At 37.0% G+C, this 13,546-nt stretch overlaps 1 protein-coding gene and 1 non-coding gene across 2 annotated transcripts; both read right to left on the bottom strand.

The window, feature by feature from the left end:
- Positions 1–595: 595 nt before the first annotated feature.
- Positions 596–12,464, bottom strand: tbc1d25 (TBC1 domain family, member 25). The gene is made up of 7 exons (NM_001128236.1): positions 12,138–12,464; positions 7,295–7,404; positions 6,857–7,011; positions 4,669–4,793; positions 4,120–4,308; positions 3,638–3,913; positions 596–3,552 (listed from the first exon to the last, which is right to left on the bottom strand). Exons 1-7 carry the CDS (start codon positions 12,180–12,182, stop codon positions 1,861–1,863), a joined length of 2,592 nt encoding a protein of 863 aa, NP_001121708.1. The 5' UTR covers positions 12,183–12,464; the 3' UTR covers positions 596–1,860.
- A 403-nt stretch (positions 12,465–12,867) lies between these two features.
- trnah-gug (transfer RNA histidin (anticodon GUG)) lies at positions 12,868–12,939 on the bottom strand. The gene has a single exon. It is a non-coding gene; the product is annotated as a tRNA-His (tRNA).
- Positions 12,940–13,546: the final 607 nt, after the last annotated feature.

The following is a 13,546-nucleotide window of genomic DNA, read 5'->3' as shown; positions in this document are numbered from 1 at the left end:
TCTTTAGGATAAATCCATTCCAGTTTTACTACATGAATATTGTAGTCATTCTATTATATGCTCAAATGGCTTTTTGCAGTAAAAGTAGTGCCACCATAACTAACCAAACATTTTTTAACATACATAATCAAGGCAGTATGAGACGTTCCACAGAACAAAAAGACTAATGTGATCACCTTAAATCAATGCGTTTTGGGGCTTTGTAATGTTTAACATTTTCATTCATTTGTTTAATTTTTTTCGGCTCAGTCTCTTTATTAATTTGCCACAGTGAAGTAAACTGCCAACTTATTCAGCATAAATTCAAAGCGGATACCCTTTCAGCTGCAACCCATCACTGGGAAACATCCACACAAACTCATACACATACACCACAGTCAATTTAGCTTACCCAATTCACATATACCACATGTCTGGAAACCGAAGCACCCGGAGGAAACAAGTGCCAACACGGGGAGAACACCACACCAAAATGCCAACTGACCCAGCCGAGACTCGAACCAGCGACCTTCTTGCTGTGAGGCGATTGTGCATGTTTAACAGTTTTTATTTATTTATTTATAAAATAATTATCATTGATCAATGAATATTCAGTGAATTTATTATACAAATAGGAGTATTGCAAGCATTCAGTCTAGCAAGTCTCTCCGTAGGGTATGAGCAAAATACTATCATACAGAACCAAATTAAAATCAACATACATATCCTATACACATTGCAGAACAGGAATCATAACTGTTCCTCTTTCCAGGAAAGGCCTTTTTTCAGTCCATTTGCAGGTTTATAATTGTAGCACTTAGAAAAGGGAGAATAAAAGAACACTTGGTATTAAGACAAACAGAAAGAGTCTACAAGATCTCCAATGAAAAGCATTCTGCTAAAGGCATTAAACACTTTTGTAATACTTATGTTTTTTGTTTATAACAGCTGGGATCCTTGATTGTTGCCTTTTGAAGACAAAATTATGGCAACAAAGATGGATGAAGGCAATTAAATTATATTTACACAAAAATGGCTAATTTACTGAAATGAGGCATATCCGCAACAATGGTCAGGATGAGAAACACCCAATTACCAGCCATTCTCCATTTGGATAGGAGTTTCACAACTTGGGCCAAATAGATGTTACACACTGTAAAGGAGGAGAGTTCTACTAGTATTTCAGAGATCAAATTACGATTAGGGTTGAATGTTACCTTTTCTACAACTGAAGGTTTCACATTAATGGGATACTGGATAATGCATCAGCACCTTCATGTCTTGTCAAACGTCATGAACAAATGAAAAGTCAAGGCTTAGGGTTTGTGTAAAGCACAACTGACATTGCATACCATATGCTGATATGCATACTGTTGCTGCTGGCAATGTCAAATAAACTTAGAAATAAATTTCCCAGGGTTTCATCTCAAAAGCTTAAGTAAACATTCTCCTCTCTACAACAAGTCACGATAACCTCTGAAGAAGTCGAAGAGACCCTTTTCATCTATAGTAAATATTGCACACAACGAAAAAAAAAAACAATCTTGTTGCTTTGTCTCTGGAAAGTGAAGCTACTATAACAGGTTTTACGTGTCCACAATGTGCCTTTTGAAAGTGTTATTTACATAATGAAATGAGACACTAACTGGCCTGCCCTTTTAAAGGATAATAAAGTGCAATTAAAAATAATACAGTACAATAAAAGGGCTTGACTTGAAAAATTGGAAAGGGATAAAGACAAAATGAGAAAGTAAGCTAAGTCACTAAGCTTTGGTTGTTAAAGCAAATCAGGTTCAATAAAGCATGTGTAAAGCACAAAGGTATCCTGTGACTCGGCAAGGTGATTCTGGGTTTCTGGAGAAGAGCTACTACAGATCAGAATCAGGAAGCAGAGGGCGAGAGGGCAATGGGAGTTGTTGGAGAGGGAATGGTATTTGCCAGATTATAAGTTGAGTTTGGGAAGGCACCCTGAGAGGGCTGTACATTGAGGAAAGGGGGCCTAGTGCTGGGAGTTTGGGGGGATGTCGCTGCTGTGGTTGGGGAGTCCAAGCTGACTTCGTCCCCTTCCTCCGAGTCCCATACCTCACTCTGAAGGTAGTCTGCAAAGAGGGCTTTGGCTCGCTGCAGAATGCGCCCAAGGTTGTGGCGACGGACCAGTCGGTCAAAGTGCATGGCCAGCTCATTGTAATCCAGGCTGTTTTTAATAATGTGGTCACGGTGTTCTAGAAGGATAGAGAGGCAAAGGAAAAGCATAAATGGATTCCCTTTCCCAAATTCTTGGGGAGGGGGGAGCGAGCAGGGCTTAATTCCACCTCCTTCTGGCTTGTTTGTGTTTGGAGAACTTACGCCAGACCCAGTAGGTCTGCAGGGTGAGGGGAGATTACTGGAGAATGCCTTGGGCAAAGACGGGGACTTACCGAAGGATAAAACAGGTGATGAGAGAAGAGAATGATTGTAACCTTGTGATGGAGATGCCAGTAATGATTTCCCTGGAACCACTGATGGGGACTGAGCCCCAGTTCCATTTAATACAGGTTGCGAGGATGCAAACCCCCCAGAAGGTTTATCAGGAGACAAGGCTTTTTCTCCACTAGAAGAAGAGGATGTGCATTTTGACAAGGCATCAGGAGATGCTGTTCTCCAACTGGATGCAGAATTAGATGACTGATTGGAGCTACTTTTCCAGTTTGGTAGACCGGAAGGAAGAGTTGACAGTGGGGAAGCTGCCTGACCATTAGGTGAGTCTCTCTGTCCAGGAGATGATGGTGTAAGATTATTGATAAGAGGTTCCTGCTCTCCTGGGTCGTCCTCACTCTCCTCTGTTGACTGGCGGACCGAGAATGGCAGCGTGGAGTGTGCTGACTGAAACTGCACTGGAGATAATGTGGGATCAGATGAGTCATTTTCATTCACCTCAAAGCTGTCCTCAGTACGGCCATTATAGTATTTGAATTCTCCAAAACTCCCCTGCTTCTCAAATGAAGGAGGCTGAGCAGGGATGTCATTCCTGACCATGCTTTCAACATCATACTCTCCTTCGCCTTCCTTCCGAGGACCTCTCTCCTCCTCCATGACCAGGTTACGTTCACCATCTGCCTCTTCTCGAGATGGCCTTAGCATATGACGTCTCCTCTGCCTTTCGGTCTGCTTCTCTTCCATCTCCTCCATGTCCACATTGTGTGAGCCATCAGACTGATCTGCCTCAAACGCTGGCCCTAGAAGCTCTACCTCTGTCTCAGGGGGATCGGGTGGCAAGGAGCTCCAGGTGACCTCCAGCATTCGAAGGGCATCATCAAAAGCAAATTCACGCTTAAGCTCCAAAAGAAGCCAGCGGTAACAGAAAAACAGATCATCAGCACCTTTCGAGACTAGGTAGGAATAAAACTCTGGGTCTGAATACTGCAGAAGCAGCTTGAGATGTTGGAACTTAATGGACATAAGTTGTCCGTCAGGGCGGAAGTTGCCTTCAAGTCGTTTCATAATGCCACAGAAGCAGATAAAGGCATGAGCTTCATTGTCCATGACGGCAAGGATTGGCGAGGCAATGTCGCTCATGCCTTGACAATAAGACACCTAAGAAAGTAAACAAGGACAGTTTGTTTTTCACAGAGGTATAGACAAATCCTTGTGTGATCAAAGGGTGTAACTGCATGTTTACCTGTGGGTGTGTAATAGCAAAAGTGGTGAGAAGGTCTGTCAAGGCGGTTAGATGTGGGCTGTCCTCTGAGCCCGCGTAGTAGGGATGTGCTCGATCTGTTCGAAGAACATCTTTCAGAACATTTCCCCGAATAAACTCCAATTCCTCTGAACTGACTCGTGCTGTCCATTCACTCTTCAGCTGGTCGTACTCTCTCGTTTTCCGCTTCATGTAATCCATTCTCTCCTGCCCTGTGAGACCATCTGGGTACACATTGAGAAGGTACCGCCAAACAACCTGTCACAAAAATACATAAATGAAATGTGAAAAGGAATGAAAAAGATGATGATATTTAACTAATACAAATACAAATTATTGGGCAAATATATTGTTTTCATGAGTTTTTAAAAATGGTTAGATATTAAAACACCAATCACAACAACTTTAGCATCTCGTTGGCACCTTCATATAACAGATAATGAATGGTAAGCCAGTCTGGTTACCTTGCGTAAGGATGACTCAACTCCACCATGATAAATACGAAGTCTGAGTTCTTCTGGTCGACTCAGCTGACCTTGGCTGTTCAGGTAATTGTGAAATTCAGCATCACTTAAGGGAGGCTTGAATGGTTTCACTTCCTCTCCATAGGACCAACTCAAGGCCTGCTGCACACGCGACAGAGTACGACCCACCTAAAAGTGAGGAATAGATAAATGCAAAAAACTATTCACAAATTTTTCTACCTGAATTTTGGTATTGGCTGATAGAAAGCTAGAAACAATCATTTCAACCACAACACTCCCGAAACTAAATTATCCATCTATAAGGATATGCAAAATAATCCTATTCTCAACCAAGTTAATCAGGGTTTTTTTCCAGTACAATGCAGCAAGAGCAAATAAGATTTGACTTTCAAGGACACCAGAAATATCCTTCAACTGTTTAATTGCCATGAATTAAAGCATGAACTCAGCAGACTGTGAACTTGACCGAATGCAACAGGCACTTAGTAAAAAATGCAGCCTGACAGGGTGAAGAACATCATGAGTAACCTGGGAAAGCAGCGACTGTGTGAAAGGAAGTGCAGCGGACGCCAGTGACCTCTTCTCTCCCTGTAACTGGTCTGATCCAATCACATCCTTAGGGCTGATTATGTCCCAATCCTCCAAAACAGGACCTTGGGATAAATATGGAGGGGGGATAATTACAAAAAAAGCAGCTTTCCAGACTACATACATTTTAAAGAAGCACTTAGGGATTTATATACAAAAAAAGATATTTACAATCAACATCCAAAACCAACAGAACACTCAAAAGACAGGCTGTTTTCACTGCTCCAACCTCAAATTCATAAATGGATTTCAATTTTCAACAGTGTTTCTGAAAAACCACAAACCACTTCATTCATGTTTAATTGAAGGTTAATGTGAAATCTTTGTAAAATAATTCCTTTGCCAAATATCTTCTAATCTTCTAGACGTACTGGGAAAATGTACATTCTTAAGAAAATCCACTCAATACTTTTAATTACATGAAAAATGTATATGTACCATACAACATGTAAGATTATATACACTACCTGTCAAAAGTCCTGTTGTCAATCCCAGTTATAAGAGCAACAAATAAAAACTTGACATCTGGTTGATCATTTGGAAAAGCGGCAAAAGGTAGATTTTTCAGATTAATCATCTGTTGAACTGCATCCCAATCATCACAAATACTGCAAAAGACCATTTGGAACTCGCATGGGCCAAACATTCTCACAAAAATCAGTCAAGAATGGTGAAGGAAAAATCATGGTTCGGGGTTACATTCAGTATGGGAGTGTGCTAGAGATCTGCAGGGTGGATGGGAACATCAACAGCCTGAGCTATCAAGACATTTGTGCTGCCCATTACATTACAAACCACATGAGAGGGAAAATTCTTCAGCAGGATAGCGCTCCTTCTCATACTTCAGCCTCCACAAAGTTCCTGAAAGCATAGAAGGTCAAGGTGTTCCAGGATAGGCCAGCCCAGTCACCAGATATGAACATTATTGAGCATGTCTTGGGTAAGATGAAGGAGGAGGCATTGAAAATGAATCTAAATAATCTTGATGAACTCTGGGAGTCCTGCAAGAATGATTTCTTTGCCTCCAGATGACTTTATTAATAAGTTATTTGAGTCATTGCAGAGATGAATGGATGCAGTCCTCCAAGCTCATGGGAGTCATACACAATATTAATTCTTTTTTCACTGCACCATGATTTTATATTTTACAGTGTACATCATTTCTGTTAAGTGACAAGACTTTTAAGCAAAGTCAGACCTTTCTGTCCTAATTAAAAAAATTAAAAATCAATGAGCGCAATCTAGAGGCCTTTGCCTTTTATATAAGCCACTTCCAAATGAAGGATACCAAATTATCAAGTCAAGTTATTATTTGTTGTTCCTAAAACTTGAATAGGCGATGACTTTTGTCAGGTAGTGTATACACTCACTGGCCACTTCATAGGTTAAACTTGCTGTAAAGCATCATAATTAGAACAAAATGTTATTATCACTTTGAAAGTAGCATGTTTGTTGATGCTAGATGGCTAATCATAGTGTTTCTGCTGACCTACAAAGGACTTTCATGTACTTCCAACTTTAGGGTTAACAGAGAATGGTCTGAAAAATAGAAAATATTGAGTGAGTTGCAGCAGATATGCTACAGCAGCAGAAGAGCACACCGGTGCCACTCCTTGTCAAGCAATAACAGCAAACAGAGGCTTCCAAGCAGGATAATGCACCTTGTTACAAAGCTTAAATCATACCAAACTGCTTTTCTGAACATGACAATGGGATCTCTAAACTTAGCCTCCGCAATCACAAGATTCCAATGCAACAGAGCACATTCGGGATGCAGCGCGATGTGAAATTGCATTATGGATGCGCTTTAAAGAAATCTTCAACAATTGGGTGATGCTATAATGTCAATATAAACGGAAATCTCTGAGGAAATGCTTCCAGCAAAGTTGGTTATAACCCGATATTAGCAAGGTCTACCTTATATAGTGGCCAATAAGTGTACACTTAAATTAGAAAGACACTCCAAATGCATACATACAGTTTTAAAATAATGCTAATAATCTGAAATGAATAAAAAAAAACCTATAAAATTATCAATTAGTTTGGTTGATTGGTTTGTGAATAATAAATTAATTTGGCGATCTCATAAAGAAGTGAAAGCAAACTAGAGGATCTACAAATCACTCACTGTCCTCTGATGGTTTGATGTCCATCTTGAGCTGAAGGTAAGGCTTTGCTGCACTGACAAATGCAGCATCTAAATCCCAGTCAGACAGAAGAGACACGTAGACCTCCACACCAGCACGATCACGAGACAAGTAGCTGATCCCAAAGTTGCGTTTCCTAAGGAGATCCAAAGAAAATGGACTATCAATACTAATGAGTTTAATTGTTATTTGGTTACATGTGAAAAATTGAAATTAAAAGTTATTTTATAAGTTACAGAACCCAATGTCTGGGTCTAGGAGAAACAAAAATATATCATAAAGACTTTTGTCTGTGGTATATTTTTTTACATTAAATCAACACATAATAATGCGAAAATATTGCTGCAAATTTTAAGAATTTACCATTATTAATATATTTACCATTTTTAAATCAAATAAATAGGCTATTTCACATTTACCCATTGAGCTCAAAGGCTCTAATCAGGATATGTTGCAACACCTCCAATGAGGTTATTTGGGGATCTACAGCAAAGGAGCGGAACTCCACCGGCAGCACCCCTTCGCACTTCTGCAATTTAATAGAAAAAGAGAAAGTATGGAGTAACACTACGATTTTAGAAAGACAAAGAAAACAGACACATTCCTTGTATTACATATGCATATTTATTATTTAGGTCCTAAAGGGCTAATTGATCTATACTCTGAAATGCAAATGGTCTGAATAAGTGGCACATTATTTATTCAGGTGGATTAATTGCCTGTTGACTATCTGTCTGTGTTGCAAACAGCCGTGGGAAATGGGTTCTGGTGTAGCATGTGCTAAAACATTGCCACAAGGTCATTTGTCACAAGCGGGGCATACTGCAGCACATCTGTCGAGGATCACACTGAGCCTCAATTTATGTATTATTCAAAACATTGTGACTTGGTTTGCCATCTGAAACCACTGACACTTTAGTTCTGGAAACAGGATACAAAACCTTAATCCCAATTAATAAATGTAACAGAAATATTTATTCTTGAGTCTTCTGTTTCTGATATTTTACAGCGTTACTTTGGTGTTAGTTTAATTATTTTACTTTTTTGTCAATGTCAAATAAGTTTATTTGTTTATATATATATATATATATATATATATATATATATATATATATATATATATATATATATATATAGAGAGAGAGAGAGAGAGAGAGAGAGAGAGAGAGAGAGAGAAACTTTTAACTTGTTAATTTTACTTGGATATACTTGTTTAAAACAATTTTCATAAGTATCAACAGAATTAAGGCTCTCAAAGGGCAGTAAAATATGCTTGCCAATAGGGATGAACCGATACCACCTTTTACAAACCGATACGAGTACAAGTATTTTAATTTGTATACTCGCAGATACAGAGTACCGATTCCAATACTTCTTAGATTTGTTTTCAATGATTTGAAAGGAGGTTAAGTTTTTGTCTGTAGGCTGTTCCAAGCCAAAAATACACACACACATTGTTAATAACCTTGTAAATCAATAGACCTTATCGATCACCAATTAAGAATGGACATTTGAAGGATAATTATTCCTTGCATTCCACTGACACGTGTCCACGACTTCACACATTACCTAATCAAGTGTGTGAAGTGTACAATACCTTATGGAGTCACTCTCTTGACATTGCATATTGGGGACACATAAAACCCTGTTATGTGCGGTCCTGTCATTAATTTGCGAGATGGGTAATCAAAAAGTAGGCTATATAATGTTTAACTATAGGGTTGGGTCTGGGGTGGATAAGATCAATAGTTGATTATGCAAACTTTGACTACTTTCTGTAAAATATTAAGATGTTTTAAGCAATTTTATCTTGAAATACTGCCACAAATACGTATACTCTCAAAGGACCATATTGTGTATTCGGTTTATTCTTCAATAGTATTGCTATTAATGTATTTTAAATGCATTATTTATAAGGACTAAACTATTTATATATATTACATAAATGTATGCATTAAGACATTGTCAGGTAGGACATCAAATCACATCCACATAGTTAAATACTGTTGAGTGGTATCAGCATTTCATGTACAATACAAGTATTTTAACTCCCGATACCAGATACCGGTATCGCTGCACTCCTACTTGCCAATACCCTTCAACAAGAACACAATGGAGTAACCTAATTTGCATTGATTATGTTCTACGTAATACTGTTATTTATGCATTGTTTATTAATATTTTAAAACTTATTTCTACATATAATTTTATTTTAGTCATGTTGTATTTTTCTTTTATTTGTTTCATTTTTTTAACTTGTTTAATTTAGTTTTTATTTACTATAACTTTTAAATCGTGAATGTGGTATTTTAATATTTATTACCCCCTTCATTTACAGAAAAAAAATTTCATTAAGGAGAACAACTAGGGCTGCACAATATTGGAAAACACTGACATTGAAATACTTTATTTTTCTACGATATATATTGCGATATTGAGTATAATTTCACCAGATGAAATGAATAGGTCTAATCGAAAGGTATTCAGAATTTTAGATACACTGGGCTGATTTTATAAGGTAGAGCATCATAATAAATCAATCAGAAACATTGATAAATACAGTAAAGCAACGATATGCTACAAATAAAATGCTCAGTGTAATTTTCAGCAACATTTAGTTTATCAAATGTAATAACAAAATGTAAAATAACATTGTAGTTTCCATTGCATATTTACATAAATACAATTCATCTTTCTTAAAGTTGAAAGCATAATTTTCTATGCCAGTATATTTTAAACTGACTTAAAAAAATGCCCACACAGTCACTGGCCTTTAAAACACACATAAATAATAAATGTTTTGGTACTGTTATGGTTAAACATTGCAATGACAAATCACTAGTGCTTTCAAATGTAGCAATGTGTCCTTTATGATACCAGTTTGACATTGCACATCCTGTGATGTGACTATCGCGGGTACGCATAGTGCAGTACCGATACTGAAACGATATATTGTTCAGTCCTTATAACAACACAGACTAAACATGGGTCACCGTCAGAAACATCTTAATGACTACTGAGAAAGCCACATTCACTAATGAAAACTGAATTGGACCTTCATATATTAAATTGTCAGTAAAAACAAAATCTTTTTTATTACAAAATGCCAAATACACAAGTTGAGCTTTTTCTCCCCAAAGGTCCCATTCATTCTCCTTCTCATATCAGTTGGAATGGTGGGCCAAATCAAAGGTTACCATGGGCCAACTTTGGCCCGCAAGGCCCAGTTTGGACATCTCTGTACTAAACAGACTAGCATTTTAGGCCAAAATAAAGAATTTAAATGAGTATTTATTTACAGAATGTAAACAAAATATTACAGATGTAATTTTTGAAAACTTGTTTTAAAATAATGGTCATCTCTAGACTTTAAAATTAAAGACAATTAAGCTTTTGTTCTACCTCTCAAAAACAGTGACTCAAGAAAAGGTGTCGTACAGGAGCTCTTTAATTAATCAAAATTTCACTGTGATTAAACTGAAAATTCACTGACCTAAATTCTGCACGTGAAAGAGCCATCTTAAAGAAACAGATGGATCACCATCAGTGAAATAGAAGGGGATTATATACTCAATTTTGTACACAGTTCTTCTATATGTGCCCGACACAGTTTAATGCAATGCAAGAATTTTTACAGAGCACACCACACTAATGCCAGATTAGCCAAAATACACCAAATAGAATTAATACTTGTAATAAGGGTCAACAATCTACAGCAAATCACACACACATGTTTTGATCATGTCCAAGATTAACAATGTTTTGGTCTAAAATATTTGACACTTTTGAAAAAAAACTTTAACATATCAGTCACTCCAAACCCTCTAACAGCAGTATTCGGAACTCCTTTTTTGGGACAAATTTGTCTTTAACAACACAGAACGTTGTTGCTTTCTCCTCATTATTGGCTAGGAGGCCTATTCTCCTGAAGTGGAAACAAACATCTCCACCTTTATATGACAGATGGATAAAAGACAGTTTTTAGTGTTTAAAGTTGGGAAAAAAATGGTTTTCATTAAAAGGGTCTTTAAAATCTTTTTACAAAACATAGAAACCTTTGTTGAATTATATTGACACTACTGATCTTGAAGCAGAAGAGGAATAAAGCTTTTTTTTATAAAGTGGCTCTGTATTTTATTTTAGTGGTTCTCAAAGCCCTGCATCTGAAACAACAGCCATACAGCTTTCAAAAGCATAAACAACACTTTTTGTATACGTTAAATCTGACTGAACACCCGAGAAATGACTGAAATACTGAAGCAAGAGGATTCAGGTTGATCATGTGACACTCCAGAGCAAATATGACTCACGGTCAAGCAAGTCAGCGGTATATACAGTGCTCAGCATAATTGAGTTCTCCCCATTTTGAAAATTAATATTATCATTTCTCAGTGAAATTAGGCAATGTATTTTGGTGCATTAAAAAAAAACAGATTTAAAGAACATATATATTTATTAAAATACTATTTAGACACTAAACATGAAAGATAATACAATTAAATTCATGCAAAATATTGACAAAATGTCAACTCAATTTTTCAAATATTTGTTTCTCTTGATTTTTCTTCTTTTACAAAATTGTATTTAATATTTTTCTATACCATTTAAATTTCAGTGTACTAGTTTTTGGACAGTCATCGTAAATTATTTTGTTAGATAAGCTCCTGATTGGCTTCAGCACTGACTAATGTAATGTACAAGCACAAATACTGTATAGCTTCCTATTAAAAATATAATTTTAAAAGATATGTCAGAGGTGTACTTATACATGCTGACCACTGTATTTGTGCGACAAGTTTTTTTACGCAAATAAGCATCTAATTATAGACCGTTTATAAACGGTTACATTTGGACACAAAAACAACAACGATGAAAAAACTGAACCGTTACTTCGAAATGAAAATATATTTCACGAAAATATCGCATGATAATTCAAATAATATAGTAATTATAATTGTTCTGATCGTACTGTACTGTAAAACATATTTTTATGATGCGGTCACGATTCGTAAACAACAAAGATGCCAACGAAGAAAAAGCGACGGACGTGAAGACTAGGGCTGATGAACAAACAACAATTCCCCACGACAGACGAACGATAACGTTAGACGTGAAACCAGACACTCGTGGCCTGACAGGACCGCTGTGTGTTACTGTGTTTTCATCCTGCCCGCCGTGTTGATGTGTGTGTGTGTGTGTGTGTGTGTGTGTGTGTGTGTGGTTGGGGTTTCTACCTGCCGCTCGCTCCCCAAAATTCCTCACCTTGACTTTGACACGAACTACCCCCCTCTCCTCCTCAACAGACATGGTGGGTAGTCCGCTCTAATGGTCTCGTTCAAAGATGGGATGTTGTCATCCAGAAGAAAAAAATGAAAGTAAAATAACAATGGATGCGGGTACCCGTTCTCCCCTCTCTTACTGCTTTGGCAGGTTCAATGAAAACTCCTCTAACAAGACACTCAAAAACAACCGACATCCTGCTGACACGTTTCAAAATAAAAGCCTCGCTGCAAGCAAAGCTAGAGGTGTTTCTTGTATAATACATATCTATTTTAATGATAATTCAGGTATCTGATAATCAGTGTTTCGTCTATGTAGATCCATAAATACAGACACTAACGACTATATCCATACCGAAGGCTTTCACGTTTTGAAACAACAGGATATGACGACACATTTGCATTACATCATTGGATTCATGAAGGAATGAACGATCTATGTGAGGAAAAAAACAAAAATCTTATGAAAATTAGAATTAACGACTGAACAAATGTCTGTTGGTGATTTAAAGCGATTTCATTCCAAATAATGCGTTATTTAAATTATGATGAATGTATTTGGGCAAATTAATATAACGTTAATAAGTCTAAGACTAAGTTATTACATTTGTATATATTAAAATGAATACGTTTAATGTATAGTATACGTTATATTGTATTGTAAAATGTATCAGCCACAGCAATATGAAAACGAATGCTTTGCTCTGTATATTTGCCGTGACCCGGATTCGAACCGGGGTTGCTGCGGCCACAACGCAGAGTACTAACCACTATACGATCACGGCGCGCTACTGAGCAGCTGCGCGTCTCAGGCAGATTCAGACCTTATAATTGTACAAAAAGGAGACGTGCGCGTATTTTCAAACATTTCTGGCTCATTTTTTTTCTTCAAATGTTTCTTACGCTCTCGGGCTGCCTTTGTTTGGCCCAAAAGTATAGTAAACACTTTTAATATCGTGAAGCATTATGTCCATATATATTTTTAGTAAACACTTTTAATATCGTGAAGCACTATGTCCATATATATATTTTTCTAAAGTTTTGATGAAAATGTTGGCAATTTGAAAAAATAACAACTTATTTTAAACGAAAGATATTTCATACCACCACAAACTTCTTTCCCGCACTTTAGATACATTTTTGATTTCGATATTTCTGTGAGGATATATGTCCCTCAAATTTATATTCTCTGTTATTTAAACATACTGTATTTAAAACTTCCACCATATTTAATTAACCTTTGATTTTAAAGCTTTTTTAATTTTGTGAAGTCTTTTTCTATTGAGACCTAAGAATAAAAACTGACTCATAATCTTACTTTTCATTCATTCATTCATTTTCTTGTCGGCTTAGTCCCTTTATTAATCCGGGGTCGGCACAGCGGAATGGACC

This window comes from Danio rerio, chromosome 8, assembly GCF_049306965.1.
Source record: "Danio rerio strain Tuebingen ecotype United States chromosome 8, GRCz12tu, whole genome shotgun sequence".
Classification (NCBI taxonomy): Eukaryota; Metazoa; Chordata; class Actinopteri; order Cypriniformes; family Danionidae; genus Danio; species Danio rerio.
The sequence above is the reverse complement of the archived record's forward strand: the minus strand, read 5'-3'. Positions and strand labels throughout refer to the sequence as shown.

Excerpts from the sequence above, each read along its gene's own strand:
- tbc1d25 (NM_001128236.1), bottom strand. The coding sequence starts at position 12,182 with ATGTCTGTTGAGGAGGAGAGGGGGGTAGTTCGTGTCAAAGTCAAG. Across the intron at positions 4,794-6,856 it reads CATCAAACCATCAGAGGACA|GTCCTGTTTTGGAGGATTGG; the intron begins GTGAGTGATTTG and ends ATTTATCCCAAG. Across the intron at positions 4,309-4,668 it reads CACAGTCGCTGCTTTCCCAG|GTGGGTCGTACTCTGTCGCG; the intron begins GTTACTCATGAT and ends CCTCACTTTTAG.